The 23081-nt window shown below is 39.1% G+C and overlaps 2 protein-coding genes across 2 annotated transcripts; both read left to right on the top strand.

Moving 5' to 3' along the window:
* Positions 1-115: 115 nt before the first annotated feature.
* Positions 116-12166, top strand: LOC134756115 (lysosomal Pro-X carboxypeptidase-like). The gene is made up of 8 exons (XM_063692928.1): positions 116-357; positions 2696-2784; positions 3716-3873; positions 5583-5784; positions 9991-10231; positions 10796-10909; positions 11176-11392; positions 11964-12166. The coding sequence occupies exons 1-8, from the start codon at positions 160-162 to the stop codon at positions 12140-12142; spliced, it is 1398 nt and encodes a 465-aa protein (XP_063548998.1). The 5' UTR covers positions 116-159; the 3' UTR covers positions 12143-12166.
* A 531-nt stretch (positions 12167-12697) lies between these two features.
* Positions 12698-22357, top strand: LOC134756121 (lysosomal Pro-X carboxypeptidase-like). Its single transcript, XM_063692933.1, has 8 exons — positions 12698-12945; positions 17082-17170; positions 18021-18178; positions 18622-18823; positions 20091-20331; positions 20554-20667; positions 21085-21301; positions 22161-22357. The coding sequence occupies exons 1-8, from the start codon at positions 12751-12753 to the stop codon at positions 22337-22339; spliced, it is 1395 nt and encodes a 464-aa protein (XP_063549003.1). The 5' UTR covers positions 12698-12750; the 3' UTR covers positions 22340-22357.
* Positions 22358-23081: the final 724 nt, after the last annotated feature.

Genomic DNA, 23081 nt, shown 5'->3' with positions numbered 1-23081 from the left:
CATATATAGAGATTTGGCTCCTTTATATAGTCTCCATGATCCCGGTCAATATTATGTCACTCGCCAAACACTTGCGCGCCCCACTATACAAAAACATAACCCGACCAAACAGATACCGTCACAATAATTTCAACCACCGAACACTAAAGACGTGCCATCATGTGGCGAATCACAGTAATCTTACTTTTGACCCTAAATATAGTTAAATCGGAATACAAATATACCACGAACTGGTTCAAAGTGCCGTTAGATCATTTCGGGTTTCAGAGGAATGAGGAGTTTCAGATTAAGTATTTGGTGAATGAGGAACATTGGGATAAGAATGGAGGGCCCATTTTCTTTTACACTGGAAATGAGGTGAGTGTAGTTTTTAGTTATTGTTTACATACATAGAGTCACTTCTTCTTCTTCTTCTTTTAAAATTATGGCTTCAGCCCAGTGGGACTATTTCGCCAGTATCAAGGTATTGAGAGGTTTACAAACGACAAAAATTGTACGGTTGTACAAGACAGTGTACGGTGATTTGTTAGCTCTTGTAAATCGATAGCTAGACTTTACAAGAAGCACGTGGACTACCGGCCGTTGACTCCAAGATGGTGGTTAAACGCGCTTCAAAATTAATTCTCCATTCACTGCACACTACCACATTAGTTTACTGTATAATAAGCTATCGATATTACACTTTAAACAATATTAATAAGCAAAAAACAAAGTAATTAATCACGATGCTAACTATCAAGATGGCGCTCGAACCGGAAGTCCTACATAGAGTCAAACCAAGAACAGTCTGCAGAGATTTTGACAACACGCAATACATACAGGTGTTATTTTAAACGTTAAACTTTTATGAAATTATGACAAAATAACAACACTGCGGACTTTTCTTGGTCCTACTCTAAATGTTTTTTGTTTTTTTTTTTTATGTGTGTTAAACAAAAACTGCCTTTAAATTACAAAGTTACTGTTTATGAGGAGATTGAGTGCCCTTTCAAATTTTATAAATCTTTATTAAATCACATTTACAAACGGGTCTATCGCGAATTTATTTTGTTACCTTTATTCAATGTTTTTTTATTCATGTGTCATGTGTGTATCTTTGTTTGTTTTGTTGTGAGTGTTGCGTGTCGTACTATTGACAATAATTAACATTTATGTGTAGTGGGTGGTTTGAAAATGTGATGTCTACCTCAAACTTTAAATGCACTTTTCGTGGGGTAGTCACACAAATCTCTGTTTTGACATTTTGCTGGGACGTCAGTTAGCCGCGACCACGACCAGTGAAACCTGTGTCGAAACGTCGGTAAATAAAGGTAACAAAATAAATTCGCGATAGACCCGTTTATAAATGTGATTTAATGTGTTCAAACCGCGAAAGTTTAAAATGTTTTATAAATCTTTATCAATCACCTTGGTAAATACTATGTAGTTATTGTAGTTAACCTACGGTCTGACATTATTATTCAATAGGTACTGACTGACTATTTACGTTCGATAAGTAGGTAATTGATAAGAAAAGGAAACCAACGCCAATATATTCTAGATCTAAAGCAATAATTACCTAAGTAGCCTCGTTATACATATTATATTAAATTTAATTATGTGGATTAACTGTACTAGTTTCCATTAGACATATTAGAACGACCAAGGTGCTCCAAAATATGAAAAAACCGGCCAATCTCAGTTTCATCTTGAACTTATTTATCATTTAGGCACATGTTTACTACTTATAGTACCATACAAGTATTTTGAATATAGTGATAATCTTGAAATAGAAGCAATTGCCATATCCGTTTTGATGAGTAAATGTTAAATGTAATACAAATAACGTACAATTAAAATCTAAATCCGTGACGTACAATGACACAAAAGTGTTGAATATGTCACACTTTTGTGATAATTTTCTGTAAACCATAGAGTAACTTATACTAGAGCGGTACTGTCATAGTAAATTTTGTAACCCCAGTAACATGGAGACTGTATAAAGGAGCCAAATCTCTATGTATGAAAAGTGTCCATCAAAAAACAGTAATTAGGCGGCGCCACCATACACCGAAATACTACCAAAAACAACCTACGTAATTTGGTCGGGTTATTTGTTGCCTTATATGGTTCATGTTATACTTTATACTCATGTTCTATACCATCCATACCCAGTAAATTCACTGCCATCTGTCGACACACTTTAAAACTAAAAATGAAGATTTATAAAAATACGATAGAATGTATTTAAATATAGATAAATGATTTTTTTTATTTGCATTAATTATTTTTATGATTTTGACCCATGTTCTTTCACTGATATGCGTTAAAATTGTTAAATAACAAACGAAACCGTCAACGCCATCTATACGACTGTAGGCCAAAACTAGTAGCGCCATCTGAACGAGAATCAAATTTTCTTGATTTTCGAGGCACGTTTTTTCCTTAGACTGTATCCATCTATTACGGAGTTATATCTATCTTTGTGTAAACTGAGTGTAATTATGGTAATTATCCTATAAGTAGTAAAATGCGGATATGGCACATTTTTGAAAAAAAAAAATTTAAACCGATTAGTGTCGAGTATAACATATGTTATTTTAGAAATCATTAAAAAACGATTTTGCTCAAAAATGGATATCGCACAAACGTATTCTCAGCCGACGAGCATACCCTAGTGTGTATGGCCAGCTTAATGAGTATTTGATTGGTCCAGGGTCAAATCGAGCTGTTCGCGAAGCACACCGGATTCATGTGGGACATCGCGGAGGAGTTCAAGGCTAAGCTCGTTTTTGCCGAGCACAGGTGAGTGGGGACTTAGGCGGTTATCACACTGGATGCGATTCGCACTGCGTTCCGATGTTCGAGAGAGACAACTCTATGCGCGTATTATAGCGACATCCCTCGCACATCCGAGCGACGTGCGATTCGTGTGTGTGTTAACCAAAGATTAAGTATAAATAGGTAATGTTAACCGCCATATAGTTTAGCAAGCCATTTCCGAAAGTAGAAAAAGGCGGCAAAGTAAAAAAATGTCCTAAGACCTTAGAATATTAGAATTTTTGCGCGTTTTTCTACTGACTAATTGGGTTTGCCAGAGTATACCGGCATATCGTAAAATGTTTTAGTATTTAAAAGCATTTTATAAAAAAACAGTTCTCGCCCCAATATTATGTTTTATTCAAATGTTATTCATTGTAGAATTTGTAGAAGAGGTGTAAAGTGTTAAGAAAAACGTTTCTCCGACCCGAGTTTGACGGCCGAACTAAATGGCGTTATGTATATATAATATATAAATATTTATAAATACTATTTATATCGTTCGAAAAAATTCACTTAAAATTTAAAGTATGAACACTATTTCAGTAATATTACTCAGTGAATGAGTTTATTGATGAGAATAATGAGACCTGACTTTTTTTATCTATTTAAAAAATATTAAGATTTTATCTTTATCCAAATAATTGACATTGTAATTTTTATTTAATTTAATTCTGTAGTTCTATTATCCCTTGGACAACGGGACAGAGTAATAAAAATTACACAAAAAAGTTGATTCATCTAGACGGTTTTGTTGAAAATTAATAAATGAAATGAAAATAAGCTTAGCTTAGCTTAGCCTTAAGGTTGACTGGTAGAGAATGCCTTATGGCATTAAGTCCGCCTTTTGTACTGTAAGGTTTTTTCTTTTGTGCAATAAAGATTAAATAAATAAATAAATAAAATATTGTCACAGATACTACGGAGCGTCGATGCCATTCGGCAACAAATCTCTGGACAACGAGCACATCGGCTATCTGACATCTGCTCAAGCCCTGGCCGACTATGCCGACCTTCTAGACTATCTTCAAGATCATCAGCTGGTGCCCAAATATCCTGTCATCGCTTTTGGAGGTAAGATAACTAGACACAAGGAAGGAGGTGTAATTACTTCTTCATGAAGAAAAATCTTTAGTTTATCATATTGTTCTCCTTATGGGTGTCCAAATACATCTTTTACCCCCATTATATTACTGTTTCCGTAAACAAACGTTGGTTCATCCTACATTATTCCCCTCATGGGCCACCAAAAAAAATCTAATTTCTACTGTGCACTTTAAAATAATATCTTTTCATCACACTTGCTCGAAAAAGATCTTATTTCATGCCGATATACTGAAGGACAAAAGCCTTGTTCCCGCGGGAGTTATAGATTTAAAAAAAAAGGTATAACTATATGGACGCTTCTTTGATGGATACCCACATATATTGTACAATTAAATACCACTTGAAAAAAAAACTGTTTTGACTAGGACTAGTAGATAATGCCTAAAACGCAATTTGTATTACTTACAAATTTTTATTGTACAGTAAAGTATTAAAAATATAATAATATAATGATTTACGCTTGTATTTGCATCATTCATATTGCCGTTTTTCCCTGGTATGTGATATTTACTGGCGATAATGACTCAATAAATGAACTGTTGATAATAAAGCCGCTATTGCAGTATACCTACTGCTACCTACTTGCGGGACATAATTATTGCGTTGTTAAATCACTCAATGTCTATAATTTACTAGTCGAGTTCGGAAAGAGAAGAGTCGTGGAATGTATTGGACCCCATACATTCTACGACTTCTCTTTCCGCACAGACTCTAAGAATTATAATAGCGACTTAGCAACTAAGTAAACCTAAGTCATCTTATACACTAAACCATGGACAAGCTAAACTTTGTTTTTAAATCCCGGATTCTACATTTTCGATTACATTGCCTCAATTGTCCGACCGATTTGTCATATTACTCCTATTAGTACCTACAAAATTTATAGTTCAGGGTTCCTGAATTTTTCCAATAAATTTCGAAACCTACTCATAAATCTGGGAAACATTCTGTATATTTTACGAAGTTTCCCAGATTTAGGGAAAATTTTCGAAACTTTTATATACTTATTTCTACAACTTGCATAGCATTAAACAGGATGATATGATTACATGAGCAATGAAATGAATTGACCAATCGAACTCGCATTTTAGTTTGTGCGATTTAAAAATATTTTAGTTCAGAGCAGGCTAGTGAACCATCACAATAGGGATCAGAGGTCAGTCAGATATCTCCGAGTTTGACTGATAAGTGATAACCCGCCTGTAACTGGATGCGTTGAGATAACATTACTCATACTTAGGTGTTTGACACCCAGTAATTGAACCGAACCAAGTTAACTTTGTACGTAGTTTGTAGTGAAAGTCCAATAAGTCCTAGGTTTCCCTGAGAATGTAGATAGACATAAGTGAGCGGGTGAGCCTCTGGGATTCGCCTTCCCAAGCGTGAAAAAATGCCGGGACAACACTAGGAAGATTATAATGAGGTTACCAAGGACCCCAAGGTCCCCAAGCAACAGGAAAAACTATGTTATTAAGCAGGAGTTAGACCGAGAAAAGTCTGCAGAGATTTTGACAGCACACGCAGTGCCAGTGTTTTTTATAGAAGTTTGACGTTTAAAATAACACCTACACTGCGTGTACTGTCTAAATCTCTGCAGACTTTTCTTGGTTCGACTCTAATAAGATTTTTCGGACGAAAACATATTTATTCACATCACTACATGTATTTTTTTCTAGGATCCTATGGCGGTATGCTAGCAGCCTTTTTCCGTATGAAGTACCCGCACATGGTCACCGGCGCCATCGCTGCCTCCGCGCCTATTCACATGTTCCCTGGAATGGTGCCTTGCGAGGCTTTTCATCGTATTGTGACGTCATCTTTTAACATCGCGGGGTCCACGTGCGTCGAGAATATTAAAGATTCTTGGGCTGCGTTAAGGTAAACAAGACACATTAGTCACTTTGTAAACGTAAGTAGGTACATAATGTTTCCCGACATGGTTGACAGCTTTTCATCGTATTGTGATGTCACCTTTTAACATCGCTGGGGATACTTGTGTTCAAATTATAAAAGGTTCTGTTTAGACTAGCAAGAACTTGCATGCAATATCAGTCCGCCGGACGATATCAGCCTGTCAGCTAGAACAAAAATATGACAGTTCCGAACAACTGACAGGCCGATATCGTCCGGAGGACTGGTAATCAGTGGGCCCCTTTAGACACATTGATACAAGTGATACATGACACATACACGTTTCCTGGCATGGTGCCTTCCGAGGCCTACCATAGGTTTTGATTGTAACGTTCGTTCATTTTCGTTCGAATTCGTTCTACATTTACTCATGCGATAAATGACTTCTTTTAAGGTATCGTGAGTTCATGGGGACCGGCCTGCTATCCCTTATCCGGGTTTTATAAGGGTATTGCATAAGGCTTAACTCACCATACCCTTTGCCAGACGAAACCCTTCATTTTGCTTTTAAAAACCCTTATATTTGTGTACACACATTTGTGTAATCGGTAGCCCAAATACCCTTACAAATCCCTTATCATCCGCTCACCAACACCTTGCATATTGCTTATAAGGGTTAGCCTTATAAAGGGCTTCCCTTTTAGCATATAAGCGTGCTAATTTAAGTCGTCTACCTTGTTCATAAAGCACACATTACTTCGAATCCGAGCGATCGTCGGCGGCGTTCTTTGACAAGGCACGTATTTTCTTTCCTTTTCATACACTAGCGTAGATATATACTAATCCTGTCTCTTTCATGCAAAGGGAAACCTTTATAAAAAGCGCTTAAAGATAAGGGTAACCCTTATTAAGGGCTAGCCTTATTTTTGGTTAGCTTTTCGATAAGGGTTAGTCAAAGGTAGGGGTATGAATGGGCTTGCAGATCAAAAGGGAAAGTCTTTCAATGTGTTAGCCGTGTTTAAGGGACGCCCATTGAAAGGGTTTTATCGCGGAAAGGGTTGTCCGGTCCCTTGTGCTCATAGAGACGAGAACGCCATACATAAATATATTTATACTCTTCGTAGTAGTATCATTTGTATTTGTACGTTAAGATGTTATTTGAACTGTATGTTATTGACACTTACATTCAAAGTGTGACCGCACACATAAGTTCTGCGTCTTACCATAGACATATATTACTTCGTAAAGACCGGCCTTAAGAGCACTACGAATGGGGCCGATACATTGGATTTAAAATCGCATTTAGTTACACCAGCACGCTCAGTCGTATTCGTATGGCGAATTGCGCAGTGGAAAGCAGGGACCGGACAACCCTTTCCGCGATAAAACCCTTTCAATGGGCAACACTTAAACACGGCTAACACATTGAAAGACTTTCCCTTTTGAACTGCAAGCCCATTCATACCCTTACCTTTGACTAACCCTTACCGAAAAGCTAACCAAAAATAAGGCTAGCCCTTAATAAGGGTTACCCTTATCTTTAAGCGCTTTTTATAAAGGTTTCCCTTTGCGTGAAAGAGACAGGATTAGTATATATCTACGGTAGTGTATGAAAAGGAAAGAAAATAGGTGCCTAGTCAAAGAACGCCGCCGTCGCCGCCGACGATCGCTCGGATTCGAAGTAATGTGTGCTTTATGAACAAGGTAGACGACTTAAATTAGCACGCTTATATGCTAAAAGGGAAGCCCTTTATAAGGCTAACCCTTATAAGCAATATGCAAGGTGTTGGTGAGCGGATGATAAGGGTTTTGTAAGGGTATTTGGGCTACCGATTACTCAAATGTGGTAGCTTTATATAAGGGTTTTTAAAACCAAAACAAAGGGTTCCGTCTGGCAAAGGGTATGGTGAGTTAAGCCTTATGCAATACCCTTATAAAACCCCGATAAGGGATAGCGGGCCGGTCCCTGGTGGAAAGGCGCCGGTGTTCAGTCGGAATTATATGCATAGCATACGCTTATACTTTGTTTACACCAATGGTGACGCCTTTCCACTGCGCAATTCGTGACTCCAATGTATCGGCCCCATTTCGTAAAGCCGGTCTTTACGAAGTAATATATATGTCTATGCGTCTAACAAATAAGTTATTTCACACATGCCATTTAAATACTTATAGCTAAGTCAATACAACTCCACATAGTAACAATTAGACACTTTACCGCCTGTAAAAATGGTAAGTATATCACTTATTCGGGCGTGATTGGTTCCCGTCCCAATTTCTTCGAGCTACAATTAAGTCCGCAGAAAGCTCGGCCGAATTTCACCTTCCCATACAGAGTTACAGACAGAGAGTATCATTCTCATTATAAAACTATGTGTCGGATTGTAATAAAATTTTGCACAAACAATGACATGAGGTATATAGCTCCAGCTTATAAAACAAACGAAATACGTAGAGCAAAAAGAAGTATGGTATAAAAAAATTTAATTCGCTGATTTTTTAAATAAAACTATGAAAACGGATTATCGCGTATATTGAATTTATAATGCATACCTCATCGCTGTTTTTTTTTAACTATGGTATCTGATGTTACATAATAGTGATACAAGTGTGCTAAGTTGGTCATTACACACGAGGCGATATTGTGTTAAAACAGTTAGTAGGTATGCAGTCTTGCATCTGTCATACTACCGGAGTACCGGCCGCCCATCGCCCCGGCCGCGGGAGGGCCGGCCGGGCCGCGGCAGGCGGTCGGGGGGCGCCGGTGCACGCCAGTCCGACCGATTAAAGAAGGCTCCGTTTCCATGCATATTATTAGCAATCAGTTACCTTCTTAACTCAGTCGGATAATATAATGAAAAAGCACTAGTGTTATAATATACTGAAAAAGCACGCGTGTTTAATATCTAGGATTATAAATAAAATAAATAAAAATAAAATAAAATAAAAATCATTTATTTCGGACCACAGAAATCCATAACAGGTTAGTCGAACATGCAGGAACTTAAAACTATGTTAGATACAATTAATTATTACTTAACTTACTAGATATCTACAACTACAATATATTTTATTTTATTAATTCAAAAAAATTACACAGCATTACAGCGAACTAATACACTGAGAAATTTATAATAGAAAGTATTTATACAACTAGGTACATGATACAGTCTAGAAAGGACAACAGAACAAATGTAAGAAAGAAAAACTAATACAAAACAGATGATTCACGCTTATCCATCGCCTCACAGTACTCCATACATTCTTTACACAGATCCATCCAACTACTTGCAAATACATCACATTCCGGTGCTGATGCGAGGAGCGCGAGCGCGTTGATATATTGTAGAGCGCGGACAAGTGGTGATTTGCCATGAGACATAGTGCGCGTTTTAGGCACAGCTAATATGTGAGGCTAATATACCTAGCTAGGGAAGGATGCAGGCTCGACCAGTGCTGCATATAGCGACTATCGAGCCTACCCGCTATCACACTCAGGATACTGTTGCTACTGCCAAGCACTCTGCAACGCGTCGCGGCGGCGCGCTTTCTTATTGTGGCAAAGAAACCGTCTACCTGCGCGTCCGCAAACATGCCTGACGCGCTGCAGAAGCGAGAGGCAGACGCAACAGCACCCTGAAGGCGTTGTTGAACTGTACCCGTAGGGCGCTGATCGATCTTTGCGAATAATTAGCCCACAAGCTGCAGGTATAAAGAGAGGTACAGTAGGCTCTAAAGAGAGTTATTTGGACCTGAGTTGTACAACCTCTGAACCTATGTGCTATCATATTCGCTCTTATCGCCAGCGCCCTACGTTCCCTATCTATATCTGCGTCGTCACGCAGATTTTCATCGACTAAGTGGCCTAAATATTTGACACATGTCACTCGTTTAAGGGGTGTGCCATTTAGATATAAGGGCGGTACAACAGATGGACATTTCGTCCCAAAAAATTATGAGCCAAAAATCGGTGGAATAAAAAAGTCGTTTTGAGCAAGTGTGTTGAAAACAAAGTTATCGATTCAGCTTTGTTGGAACCGTCATTCCTTTTTAAAAAATAACGCCCTTGACCACTTGTGCTTGGTCAGTGTTCCTCCACACAGAGCGAACAATTTGAGTTATTTGAGCTTCAGTCTATGAAACTAGAAGTTGTATGGACACGTCCACATTCACTCAATTTGACACTCTATGGCTTATTGGCTATCCCAGAATAAACCCCATTTATATTTTCAGAAACTTTTCCACCACCGCCAACAGCTCCGAATGGCTCCAAAAGAACTGGAAGCTCTGCGACCCAGTCCGCAATGCGACCGAGGTTCAAGAACTCATCGACTTCCTCCGCTCCATGTACGAAACGCTGGCCATGGTCAACTATCCGTTCGCGTCGGATTTCCTGCTTCCACTGCCAGCTGAGCCAGTCAGGGTTGTTTGCCAGTATCTGAACCAGACGTTGAAGGGACAGGCCTTGCTAGAGGTAAGGAAAATTTGGTTTGAAATGCCCCATCATATATCTCTTCCACTTCACTCTCTCTCGTTTGATGTAGAAACTCGTCTACAGGACAGGCCTTAGAGATTCCTACAAAGAGATATGCCAGGTCATTATTAAATACTACATGATAGAGAATATAGAGATGCACAAAACGCTTCACTGAGTTGAAAAGATTGATTCATATATTTCGCTCGCGGTGATATAATATATATCACTCTTTTCGCTCAGTGGATCTGGAGGTGTAGACTATATTGTTCATGAGTGAGTAGACAGAGATGGCAATCAATCAGATACACACAGCCATAATTGCAACCAAGATGGCGAATCACACGATACGATCCCGCCATGTTTTCCTGACACCCTCCGAATTCTTCCAAACCGCTCCGAAACCTATTCGCATCGTCTCACTCAGTTACTCACTAGTCACACTCGGCCAGCTCATTCGAATCATGATTGGGAAAGAGCTAGCAAGGAACACTGAGATAGATGAGCGACTGAGCGACATCGACCCATAAAATATCATTGACAATTGTTTACCTTTGTCCTTAGGGGATCGGAAAGATGCTGCAAGTGTTCACCAACTACGACGGCAAGAGTAAATGTGTTGACTACAAAAAAGGAAGTGACTACGGCAATTTGGACGCTTCCGGTTGGGACTATCAGGTACGTCACGAACTTTGGGAAATACAACAGACTAACATTGATCATCATCACTATACGACCCACTTTTGAACACACGCTTCCTATCATTGCTCAAGAGAATCTGAGCCATAGTCTCCGTCTCTACTCTAGCCCAATGCGAATTGGACGTCCATTTGTAAAGCCTTACTTACCGCACTTATATAGTTTGATTGAGGAGCTAGAGACGCGAATCATATTTGAATTTCGCCCGAAGATTTTCCATTATTTCAAAAATTTCACCTCTCCAGGCCTGCACAGAAATGGTGATGCCAATGTGCACCACCGGCGAGCACGACATGTTCGAACCTGTCCCGTGGAACTTCACGTCCTACTCCAAGGGGTGCTACGACAAGTTCAAGGTGTACCCTCGGGAGCAGCTCGCGAAGATTGAGTACGGCGGCGACAGGATTCAGGCGTCGTCCAATATCGTGTTCAGTAATGGGCTGCTGGATCCTTGGGCTGGAGGTAAAAGATTTCTGGAAAATTTCACGAGAAATAAATTTCTGTTGGAAATAGAAAAGTTTGTTACCCATACAACCATGTGGCAAATTTACAATTTTTTCCATGGCATGGCAAATATGTTTTAGCCCGTAGCTTATGTCCAAAAATGTCGACAGTCCACCATAATATTAGATTTGCAGGACACAGGGCGGACACGCTATATTTACATCAAAAATCACTTGCGTTTCTATGTGTGAACGGCACGTCTGTACACGCGGCATGCGTCATAGTGTGAGTACGTTGCTTATAAATAGTACTGAGCCGCCGGCAAACGGCCGTCAATCTGCTGTCGCGGAGCGAGGCGGTGCCGATTCGAAATCGGGGCGAGGCGGTGCGTGGGCCGTTCTGTATGATAATACTATTACTTATTCTGTGCCTCAGAAGCCCTCTTTTGATTGGCTCAGTGTCAATGTCAAGTTTAAATTACCGATTTAGGCCACAAGGTGGTAGAACCACAAGTGTGTAAGCGAAACAGCGCTATGCATGTGTATAGCGATGTTCCACTGTAAAGACCATATAGAATGTTTTTTTCTAGGTGGCATCCTCAACAGCGTCAGTGACTCAGTGCAAGCGGTGATCATCTTTAACGGAGCGCACCATTTAGACCTCATGCCCGCCAACCCCCTAGACCCTGACACAGTGAAGATCACGCGCAACAGTCACAAGGATAATATTAAGAAATGGATCAGCGGATTTAGGGACGCTGCCAAATAGATTGTTAATAAAGAATTATTTTAATTTGGTGTTTTATTTTTAAAACTCAGTCGGATATGATATATGAATACTTGATCTTTCCTAGGGGGTAACTGCACAAAAGATCCCTATGGGTCGAAGTGTTTCCGCAAGAGCCCCCGAAAACCATATGATAAGATAAGATAAGAATACGTATATGTATAACCCGCCGTGGCAGTAAATAGTAGGAACTTAAGGTGCAGTAGGCTTAGCAATCTTGAGGCCTTTTTCCAGGGACTTTTTGACTTTTGCTCGATAAAAAAAAATCACGAATAAACGCGTCTTTAAACATTCGTAACATTTTTTGCAAAAAAAAAAGAAAATTGCTTCTAAAAATGCGCAATTTTATGCTTGAGGGAATTCTTAGATTACTTAAAAGGTTGCCGACCCAGCGGTCGGAATTAGATGAATGAAATACAATTCACCTACATTAAAATTTACCCGTGCACAGGTGTTTTATTGTTACTGTCAATAGAAAATTTGGCGTAGTTCTACAAACAGATCTGATACGATACAATACCAACAACACACCCGACCAAACGGATACCGTCACAATCATTTCAACCACCACACACTAAAGACGTGCCATCATGTGGCGAATCACAGTAATCTTATTGACCCTAAATATAGTTAAATCAGAATATAAGTATACCACGAACTGGTTCAAAGTGCCGTTAGATCATTTCGGGTTTCAGAGGAATGAGGAGTTTCAGATTAAGTATTTGGTGAATGAGGAACATTGGGATAAGGATGGAGGGCCCATTTTCTTTTACACTGGAAATGAGGTGAGTGTAGTTTGTGGTTATTTTTGAAATTAGGAGTTTTTTTTTTACAGTGTTATTTTCCTCATTGTTTGTTTTTAGCCTGTTGACATACTTGCTTGTATACCTACATAATATCTGGGAGACCGAGCTTTGCTCGGAAAACATAAAAACTCAAAAATGCGCGTTTTCCCAGAGATAAAACCTAGCTAGATCGATTTTTGCCCCCGAAATCCGTCATATAACAAATTTCATCGAAATCATTAGAGCCGTTTCCGAGATCCCCGAAATATATAAATATATATAGATACATAGATATATACAAGAATTGCTCGTTTAAAGGTATAAGATAACTTAGTAGGTACGTATAAGCATAGAGTAACTTATACTAGAGCGGTACTGTCATAGTAAATTTTGTAACCCCAGTAAATTCACTGCCATCTGTCGACACATTAAAACTAAAAATTAAGATTTATAAAAATACGATAAAATGTATTTAAATATAGATAAATGTTTTTTTTTTTAATGCATTAATTATTTTTATGATTTTGACCCATGTTCTTTCACTGATATGCGTTAAAATTGTTAAATAACAAACGAAACCGTCAACGCCATCTATACGACTGTAGGCCAAAACTAGTAGCGCCCTCTGAACGAGAATCAAATTTTCTTGATTATCGAGGCACGTTTTTTCCTTAGACTGTATCCATCTATTACGGAGTTATATCTATCTTTGCTTTTTTACACATACCCAAGATGTATAATTGGTTAATTAAGTAATAGCCTAAGTAGCTTAATCACTTTTCCAGATTTTTTCATGGGATACGGTCTTGGTAGCTCAGATGGCAGAGCACAGAGTGATTTAGTGGTCGTGGGTTCAAGTCCCACCCAAGACAGTGAATTTTCGACTTAATTTATTTCTAAGCTTAATAGCATCGCTCGCAGACGTTTTTTCTTGATACAAAATTTATTTAGGATCAATCAAGTAACCATTTATCAGTTTGCATATAGTAGATTATACACGGAGGGGCTAAAGCTCTGTACTATTTATTAATCTGTGGCTCTGTTTTATGTCACGGCCGCGATATTGAATCCTGAGCAAATGAGGGACTCCAGATTTAACTCCCGAGCGTAGTGAGGGATATTATGACTGTTACTAATTTGGAGGAGTCCTGAGTACAGCGATGGATTCAAGCTCGCCCAAGACGAAAACAGCTTTATCCCAAAGGATACTCTACTTTTCTCACCTTTTGCGAGACAATAAAAAGCAAGGCTACTTACTAGAAACAACGTTTTACTAAAGCTACTTGTATTATTGAAATAAAACTATGAAAACGGATTATATCGCGTATATTGAATTTATAATACATCCTGACGTTTCGAACCCTTTACAGCGTTCGTGGTCAACGGGTGACTGAGGAAAAATTACAAAGTGCAAAAATACCCACATACTAAAATAATGAACAATCATAGACTACAAACTTTAAGGCTGGTTGTACATGCAAAATCGGTTCATAAGGCTAGTTATACACTACAATTATTATTGTCTTCGGTTACCGCGATAGTTACTCATGAAATAAAACTATGAATCCGTTTTCATAGTTTTATTTCACTACAATTATTTTCAAGTAAAGATATATATATATACGCGATAAAAATATATTTACTTGAAAATAATTGTAGTGTATAACTAGCCTTATGAACCAATTTTGCATGTACAACAAGCCTTAAAGTTTGTAGTCTATGATTGTTCATTATTTTAGTATGTGGGTATTTTACCACTTTGTAATTTTTCCTCAGTCACCCGTTGACCACGAACGCTGTAAAGGGTTCGAAACGTCGGGATGTATTATAAATTCAATATACGCGATATAATCCGTTTTCATAGTTTTATTTCATGAGTAACTATCGCGGTAACCGAAGACAATATTACTTGTATTATTTAAAAAAAAACGTACAAATTATAATCTTTCAACTTCATCCTCTTGCTAATACTGCAGCGTTTTGCAATACCATTGGCTTTTGTTTTGCGTATATGGCTTGTAGTGGTATTATTGTTCCATAGAGACCTACAGCAATAATGACTTACTTTATTTGAGGTTTGCACGATATACCTATAATTGGGCAATGTCAGCATGTGGTGTGATAAATAACATTCTGACAATTTATTTAATTAGTACTTGTTAAGAAAAGGAAACCAATGTCAATTTATTCTAGAGCAATAATTACCAAAGTAGCCTCGTTATATTATTAAATTTAATTATGTGGATTATGGTACAGTCGTCGTCAGATTGGGTATATTAAAAGGACCAGGTGCTCCAAAATATGAAAAACAAATCTGGCACCTGTAGGCCGAGCACATAATTGACGCGACAGTATCTCGCCGCGAGATAGACTACCCGTCTCTTACTAACTGTATGAATTAAAGGGGGACGGGTAGTCTATGTCGCGGCGAGATACTCTCGCGCTAATCATGTGCTAGCCCGGCTGGCAGTTTAACCCTTAAATGCATGATTTTTTGTATAACTTTTTAATAAATTGAAATAGATGTGTCATGCTGTATAAAAGTAATAAATGTGATTTTGGATAGCTGCATATTGAGCCACGGACCATCAAATATACGATGCATATATACATCATTATGCATTTAAGGGTTAAGTTTAACGTCATCAAGGCAAACTTGTCAAATAGAGGTATTGTTCAGATGGCGATTACACAGATCATTTACGTAGTTAGCGTAGAGTACACTAGGCTTGTGCCTGCTCGGTCACTACAGAGAGCGCTCCGCTCTCGGTCAATCGGTCAAACGAACTAGTTCGGTCTTTTAGTTCCTTTAGTTCAGTTCGGTTGTTGAGAGCCGGGAATTGGATTTTTTCCAATATTTAGTAACTGAATACAATTTAACTTGTACAATACGATTTGTCGATATCAAACATTAAAACACCTTAACAATACAAAAAAAAAAAATATCAGAAATATGAAAAATATTTGATCTTCCTTCGTATTTTACGGGCTTAGGAGTGTCACGTCGTTCATTCATCTCGTTCACACTCGTGCCAGGGACAGTGCCAACCGTTTCGTTCCATCCATTTACCGTTTCACTCAGTCAAGCGCTCTCCACTCCCACTGAACTAAAGGACCTAAAGACCGATTAAGAGCGTGCAAAAAGATTTAGTTCCTTTCGGTCCTTCACGGGATTTCATTCTTAACAGTTCTTAGTTCATGACCGACTCAAGCCTAGAGTACACATTTTATAAGTAGTATACATACAAAAACCGGCCAGTTGCGAGTCGGACTCGAGTTCCGAGGGTTCCGTACATTACACAATTTAAACAAACAATTTTTTTATGTGAAACGTGAGTGAAATGTCTAAAAAAACCCGGGACGGATGAAAAACTAAGTAATTAAGTCCGACTCACGCTTTACTGCACATTTCTAATAGGTTTTCCTGTGATCTATATATAGGTAAAGATCATTTTGTGTTTTTTTTATTTATTTTAGACCCAGTAAGTAGTTTCGGAGATAAGGAGGGGGGGCGGGAATGGTCATTTATTGTTATTGCCTATTTTCTTGAATAACTTCTAAACTGTTTATCCTTTTGAGGTGCGGAATCGAAAAATAAGAAATGCCATCAAAATGCAGTAATTTTTAAAAACATAGCGTTCGTGGTCAACGGGTGAGTCACCCGACGAACGCTGTAAAGGGTTCGAAACGTCGGGATGTATTATAAATTCAATATACGCGATATAATCCGATTTCATAGTTTTATTTAATGTATTCCAATTTAAAATGGAGGTATAGTAATACTCATAATAATAAAAAATCGATCCAACAATCTTCCAAAATCACCTTTGTATGAAAACCCGTCTCACCTCAATTACGAGGGACTACGGGGTGAGGTGGGTTTTCCTGTTTATCGTCAATGTTATGAAATGGAACTACCCAAAATAAAATAAAAACTAAAATGCAAACGTCCGGAACACTTATAATATACACCATTCAGTTTGCATATGTAAAAATAAAATGTTATCGAGGTTTTGAATGTCAGTTTTCTTCCTACTCACCCCATGTTACGGTACTACACTACTAATAGCACTTCCTGAACACGTCATCTTGAAATACAACTAGTTGCACACGTAATGAGTATTTGATTGGTCCAGGGTCTAGTCGAGGTGTTCGCGAAGCACACCGGATTCATGTGGGAAATCGCGGAGGAGTTCAAGGCTAAGCTCGTTTTTGCGGAACACAGGTGAGTGGGGACTTAGGCGGTTATCACACTGGATGCGATTCGCACGGCGTTCCGATGTTTGAGAGAGACAACGCTATGCGCGTATTATAGCGACATTCCGCTCGCACATCGGAGCGACGTGCGATTCGCATCCAGTGTGTTAACAGCCATATACTCGTAGTTTGGCAAGCCATTTCCGGCAGTAGAAAAAGGCGGCAAAGTTGAAAAATGTAGGCGCGAGGTTGTCCTACCTTAGGAAATTTGAATTTGGTTGGCTGTTTAGGTATAGTATAGCAAAGGGGCTTAAACGTTTCCGATTGAATATATTATATATACTTATGTGTAGTCAGTATTTTTGTCATTGTCCCTGCAACCAGTTGCGATGCAGTGCTTAGGTACTTGCTTTTTAAATTAGACATATTTGTATGCGGCACCATATCTGGTGACGGCCGCGAGTCGCGTAGTGACACACGCCACACGCCTCCCAGCACAGCATATCATAAAATGTTCTAGTTCTTAGTAGCATTTTATAAAAAAAGTCCACTTCATTGTTTTTGTAGTCATTTTAGTGTCACTAGTAACCATGATTTAGGTTAGTTGTCCAAGGGAAAAACAACTTAAAATAGTGATATTATGGTATTTTACTTTACCAAACATGCATTTTTGTGGTAGTTTTTCCATAATAAGCCATCTACTAAGCATATTAGTAGAACGTAGTACAAAATGTCTTCTAAAAAATGAACAAACTATAGTCCCTTGGACATATGTAACGAATAATAGCACAAAAAATATTTATCCAGCTAGAGAAACCTTAGCTGACCTAAATTAGCTCTGTTTAGTGCAAAATTAATAAACGAAAATATTGTCACAGATATTATGGAGCATCGAAGCCATTCGGCAACAAATCTCTGGACAACGAGCACATCGGTTACCTGACATCTTCACAAGCCCTAGCCGACTATGCCGACCTTCTTGACTATCTTCAAGATCATCAGCTGGTGCCCAAATACCCTGTCATCGTTTTTGGAGGTAAGATAACTAACAAGGAAGAATTTATAACTTCTTCGCGAAGAAAAATCTTTAGTTTATCATATTGTTCTCCTCAGACTCCTCATGGGTCTCCAAATACATCCTCTCATTACGAACCTACCCCCAACATATACTTTTTCCGTGAACTCCGTTGGTAAATCATAATTATTCCCCTCATGGACCACCAAATAAAATCAAATGTCCATGACTCCATACAGAGTAACCAATTTTCATTGGTCTTAAAATGTGTACCTTTTCCCTCTTGTTTAATTAATTAAAAATATATATATATATTAGTTACGTTTAGTTTTGAGCAATCACTTCTGTGCGAAAACTAAGTACCTGTAAATTTTAGTTTTATTAAACGGGCTCCGGGAAAACCACTAGCATAAGGAGAATAAAATGTTTCTTGTACAACTATTGATTTGTTCCATTGGTTCCAGGATCTTATGGCGCCATGCTTGCAGCCTATTTCCGTATGAAGTACCCCCATATGGTCACCGGCGCCATCGCTGCCTCCGCGCCTATCCACATGTTCACCGGCATGGTGCCTTGCGATGCCTATTATCATATTGTGACGTCATCTTTTAACATCGCTGGGTCCACGTGCGTCGAGAATATTAAAGATTCTTGGGCTACGTTAAGGTAATTATTGATCCAAATTGACACATATAGGTACAAGTTTCTTGGCATGGTGCCATTCGAGGCCTACCATAGGTTGCCTACCATTATCTCGTGCGCCTTGTGCTGAAAATATTAAGGCCTATTGCGTCAATTTGGGGCGAGACTTTCCATCATCGAGTAATCTCGTTTTGAACGACAAGAACCCTAACAATATCGTATGTTATGGTCATAGTGACAAAACGCCATAGATACAGTTGTATCATCTGTGTTTGCTCATTAACATTTTATTTGAACTGTAAGTGTTACATTCAAAGTGGGATCGCACACATGTTCTGCGTCTAACAAATAAGTAATTTAACACATGCTATTTACCTATAGCTAAGTCAATACAACTCGACATAGTAACAATTAGACACCTTACCGCCTTTAAAATGGTATATTCACGTATTCGGGCGCGGTCGGTTACCGTCCCAACGTCTTCGAGCCATAATTAAGTCACAGTCAAGCAAGCGAAAGAAGAGAGCGTCATCCAATATCACTTGTAGCCAGTTGTAGCCTTCCGATGTCAAACATTTGATAATCTAACATCTAACATAACAGTGAAAATTCCGAAGACCTACTGCAGTAACCGATTTTTTTTTATTTGCCTCTTCATTGCTCTTCATATTCAAGCATTAGACGCAGACAACTAAATTTCGATTTTCGATATTCAAGGTAGACGCAGGCACTGTCTGTACGTAGTATTATTACCTTATTGTGTGCCAATGCCAATAGTGCCGGTTTAGGACAACTAGGGCAATCCCAGTATGCGTCAGGATAATTCCAGTAAGCGTCAAACGCGTCTGCTTCTCATAAAATGTTGCCAATTGACATGAAGAGGATTGATAATTTGATACCTAGAAGATTTCAATGCGTTTAATCATTATTGGAATGTACCCAATTCAGACGGATAGCTACGGATAGTTACGATGTTTAGAATCAAAGACCTGTTAAGATTTGAGGTACTTACATTGTTTTAACAAAAAAAAAATTTTTTTGTTGTTTCTCATGACTGATTGTGATTACTGATCATAGCGCCCGCCTTAGCTGCAACAGACTAGGGCCAGTGGCAACAACCACAGTTAACAGACTGATCAACGTCAAGCAGCAGATCTATGAAACTTCCCATACAATATAATTTTGCGAACGCTTTGGTGACAGGCGGTTTGGTTATTTTTATTCGTACCTTTGTCCCTCTGAGCAGTGTCCGATAAAAAGTTACGTTAATAAACCCTATTTAAATTTCCAGAAAGTTCTCCACCACCGCCAACGGCTCCGAATGGCTCCAAAAGAACTGGAAGCTCTGTGACCCAGTCCGCAATGCGACCGAGGTTCAGAAACTCATCAACTTCCTTCGCTCCATGTACGAATTGCTGGCTATGGTCAACTATCCGTTCGCGTCGGATTTGCTGATTCCACTACCAGCTGAGCCAGTCAGGGTTGTCTGCCAGTACCTGAATCAGACGTTGAAGGGACAGGCCTTGCTAGAGGTAAGAAGCGGTTGCTTTGAAATGCCTCATCTATTATCACTTCCACTTCACTTTTTCTCCAGTTTGATGTAGAAACTCATCTACAGGTCTACAGGACCTACAGAGACATACAGTCATTATCAAATACTACAATATTGGTCCGAAATACTATAATAGAACGGTTCCAATATTACGTAAGTTATCGACACACATCAATTGACAATTCTTTTCCATTGTTCTCAGGGAATCGGGAAGATGTTGCAAGTGTATACCAACTACGATGGCAAGAGTGAATGTGTTGACTACAAAAATGGAGGTGAATACGGCAATTTGGACATTTCTGGTTGGAACTATCAGGTACGTCATTAACTTTTGGGAAATTCAACAGGCTAGCATTGGTCATCATCATCCTAAATACACGTCACATTTTATTGCTCGAGAAAATCTGGGTCATATATTATTCTAATGCGAATTGGGCATCTAGGTAATTGAAAAAAAAATCGAATCAGCACTTTTAATGCTTTTATAGTATGTGGCTTTCTATCAGAAAACGGTCCTTTTGCTTCTTGTGCATACGGACCTTTCCATCAGAAAAGGGGCACACAGGTCAGGGATATGAAGCACAAGGACATTTTCTGATGGAAAGGGGCTTATACACATGAAGCTTAAGAACACTTCTTTATTTTGAAGCCACAATTTGATATTTGAATTTAGCTCGAAGCGATTCTCCATTTTTCCTTTATTTCAAAAATTACAATCTCTTTCCATTACCAGGCCTGCACAGAAATGGTGATGCCAAAGTGCACCACCGGCGAGCACGACATGTTCGAGCCTGTCCCATGGAACTTCACGTCCTACTCCAAGGAGTGCTACGACAAGTTCAAGGTGTACCCTCGGGAGCAGCTCGCGAAGATTGAGTACGGCGGCAACAGGATTCAGGCGGCGTCCAATATCGTGTTCAGTAATGGGCTGCTGGATCCTTTTGCTGCAGGTAAAAGATTTCTGGAAAATTTCACGAGAAATAAATTTCTGTTGGAAATAGAAAAGTTTGTTACCCAAACCATGTGGCATTTTTTTTCCATGTGGGTAATTTCGGAATTCCGGAGACATTCCGATGGCAAATATGTTTTAGCCCGTAGCAGTAGCTTTTATGTCCAAAAATGTCTACAATGCGCATGTCCACCATAATATTAGATTTGCAGGACATTATGAAGCATACTTAAGCAGTAGGCACCTCAGGAGCCCCTTTTTGGTTGGCTCAAAGTGTCATGTCAAGTTTAAATGGGCCATTTTCTATGAAAAGGGACCTTATTGTCGATGGCGCTTATGCCGCACAGCGCCGCGCGGCATTGTATTTATATCGGAGCATCGTTAATAATGGCGTAAGCGCCATCGACAATAAAGTCCCTTTTTATAGAAAATACCACAAATTACCGATTTAGGACACAAGATAGTAGATCCTCCAACGTGCACGGACATCGCGATTATCACACTGATGCCGGATGCGGAACCAGGCGTGGCTCACTCCGCGATTTCGTCGCGTCGCTACAAGTACATGCGGGTCACACCATTGGTAGTGTCACTAGTAGTTGCCGCCCACCGCTACTCATCATACTCGTATCTGTCGTAATAGACGCGTTTTGTTAGAGAGTGACCCTTCAGTACCTACCTAGTACTATCGTAGTAGTAGTGTCTTATTCTGTGGCGAAACCCCAATCTGCTGCTCCAGTGTGTAAGCGAAACAGCGCAATTATCTGTATAGCGATATTTCGCTCGCTCTCCAGAGCGGCGTAAAAATCCGTATCCACTGTAAAGACCATCTATATAAATATATCATGTTTTTTTTCTAGGTGGCATCCTCGACAGCGTTAGTGACTCAGTGCAAGCGGTGATCATCTTCAACGGAGCGCACCATTTAGACCTCATGCCCGCCAACCCCGTAGACCCTGACACAGTGAAGATCGCGCGCAACAGTCACAAGGAGCATATTAAGAAATGGATCAGCGAGTTTAGGGACGCTGCTAAATAGACTGTTAATAAAGAATTAGAATTTGGTGTTTTATTTTTCAAACTCAGTCTGATATTATATGTATAACCCGCCGTGGCAGTAAATAGTAGGAACTTAAGCAGAATTCTTAGGTCAGCATGACTCCTCACGCTAGACGGGGCCGTGCCCCGGCCGAGGCGTCCGACATGTCATTTTCTATGACGGATGATCGGTGTTCACATGGTGCTTATAGAAAACGAAGCTCTAGAAGCTTTGGCCCGGTCTGGCGTGAGCGGCGTGAGTCATCCTTTTGTCAGCTTTCCGCCTTGGCCATCATATCAGCGAGAAGCGAGTAGGTAGTTTCGTAGCTATTAGATAGTGATTATATGCTCTTTGGTAGCTATGAGTGAGATTTATTTATTTTTGCATAGATAAGATATAACCCGTCAAACTAGTTTGTCAGTACCAAAAGACGCGAAATTTAAATTTTCTATGAGGTCATACCAAAGAGTAGGTATAATATACATCATACCATACTCATAGAGTCATACTCATACTCATAATTTTTATTGCATATCAGATTGTACCTGATTACCCTTCGCGCCTACATTTTTTAATTTTATAGCTTTTTTCTAATGACGGAAATGGCTTGACTCCAAATTTGTACTTATTGCAAATTTTACTGTACTTACCAAAGATATTTATGATGCCATATCGAAACTTCTTCTTCTTCTTCTTTTAAAATTATGGCTTCAGCCCAGTGGGCTATTTCGCCAGTATCAAG

The sequence above is a fragment of the Cydia strobilella genome, chromosome 3, assembly GCF_947568885.1.
Source record: "Cydia strobilella chromosome 3, ilCydStro3.1, whole genome shotgun sequence".
Lineage (NCBI taxonomy): Eukaryota > Metazoa > Arthropoda > Insecta > Lepidoptera > Tortricidae > Cydia > Cydia strobilella.
Note: the sequence above shows the minus strand (reverse complement) of the source record. Positions and strands in the feature narration are given on the sequence as shown.

What these genes read in the sequence shown, in the direction of transcription:
- LOC134756115 (XM_063692928.1), top strand. Translation starts at nt 160, where the DNA reads ATGTGGCGAATCACAGTAATCTTACTTTTGACCCTAAATATAGTTAAA. An exon ending in TCTTTTACACTGGAAATGAG is followed by an intron (nt 358 to 2,695) that starts GTGAGTGTAGTT and finishes TGATTGGTCCAG; the next exon opens with GGTCAAATCGAGCTGTTCGC. An exon ending in CTTCCGGTTGGGACTATCAG is followed by an intron (nt 10,910 to 11,175) that starts GTACGTCACGAA and finishes TCACCTCTCCAG; the next exon opens with GCCTGCACAGAAATGGTGAT.
- LOC134756121 (XM_063692933.1), top strand. Translation starts at nt 12,751, where the DNA reads ATGTGGCGAATCACAGTAATCTTATTGACCCTAAATATAGTTAAATCA. An exon ending in TCTTTTACACTGGAAATGAG is followed by an intron (nt 12,946 to 17,081) that starts GTGAGTGTAGTT and finishes TGATTGGTCCAG; the next exon opens with GGTCTAGTCGAGGTGTTCGC. An exon ending in GATTCTTGGGCTACGTTAAG is followed by an intron (nt 18,824 to 20,090) that starts GTAATTATTGAT and finishes TTAAATTTCCAG; the next exon opens with AAAGTTCTCCACCACCGCCA.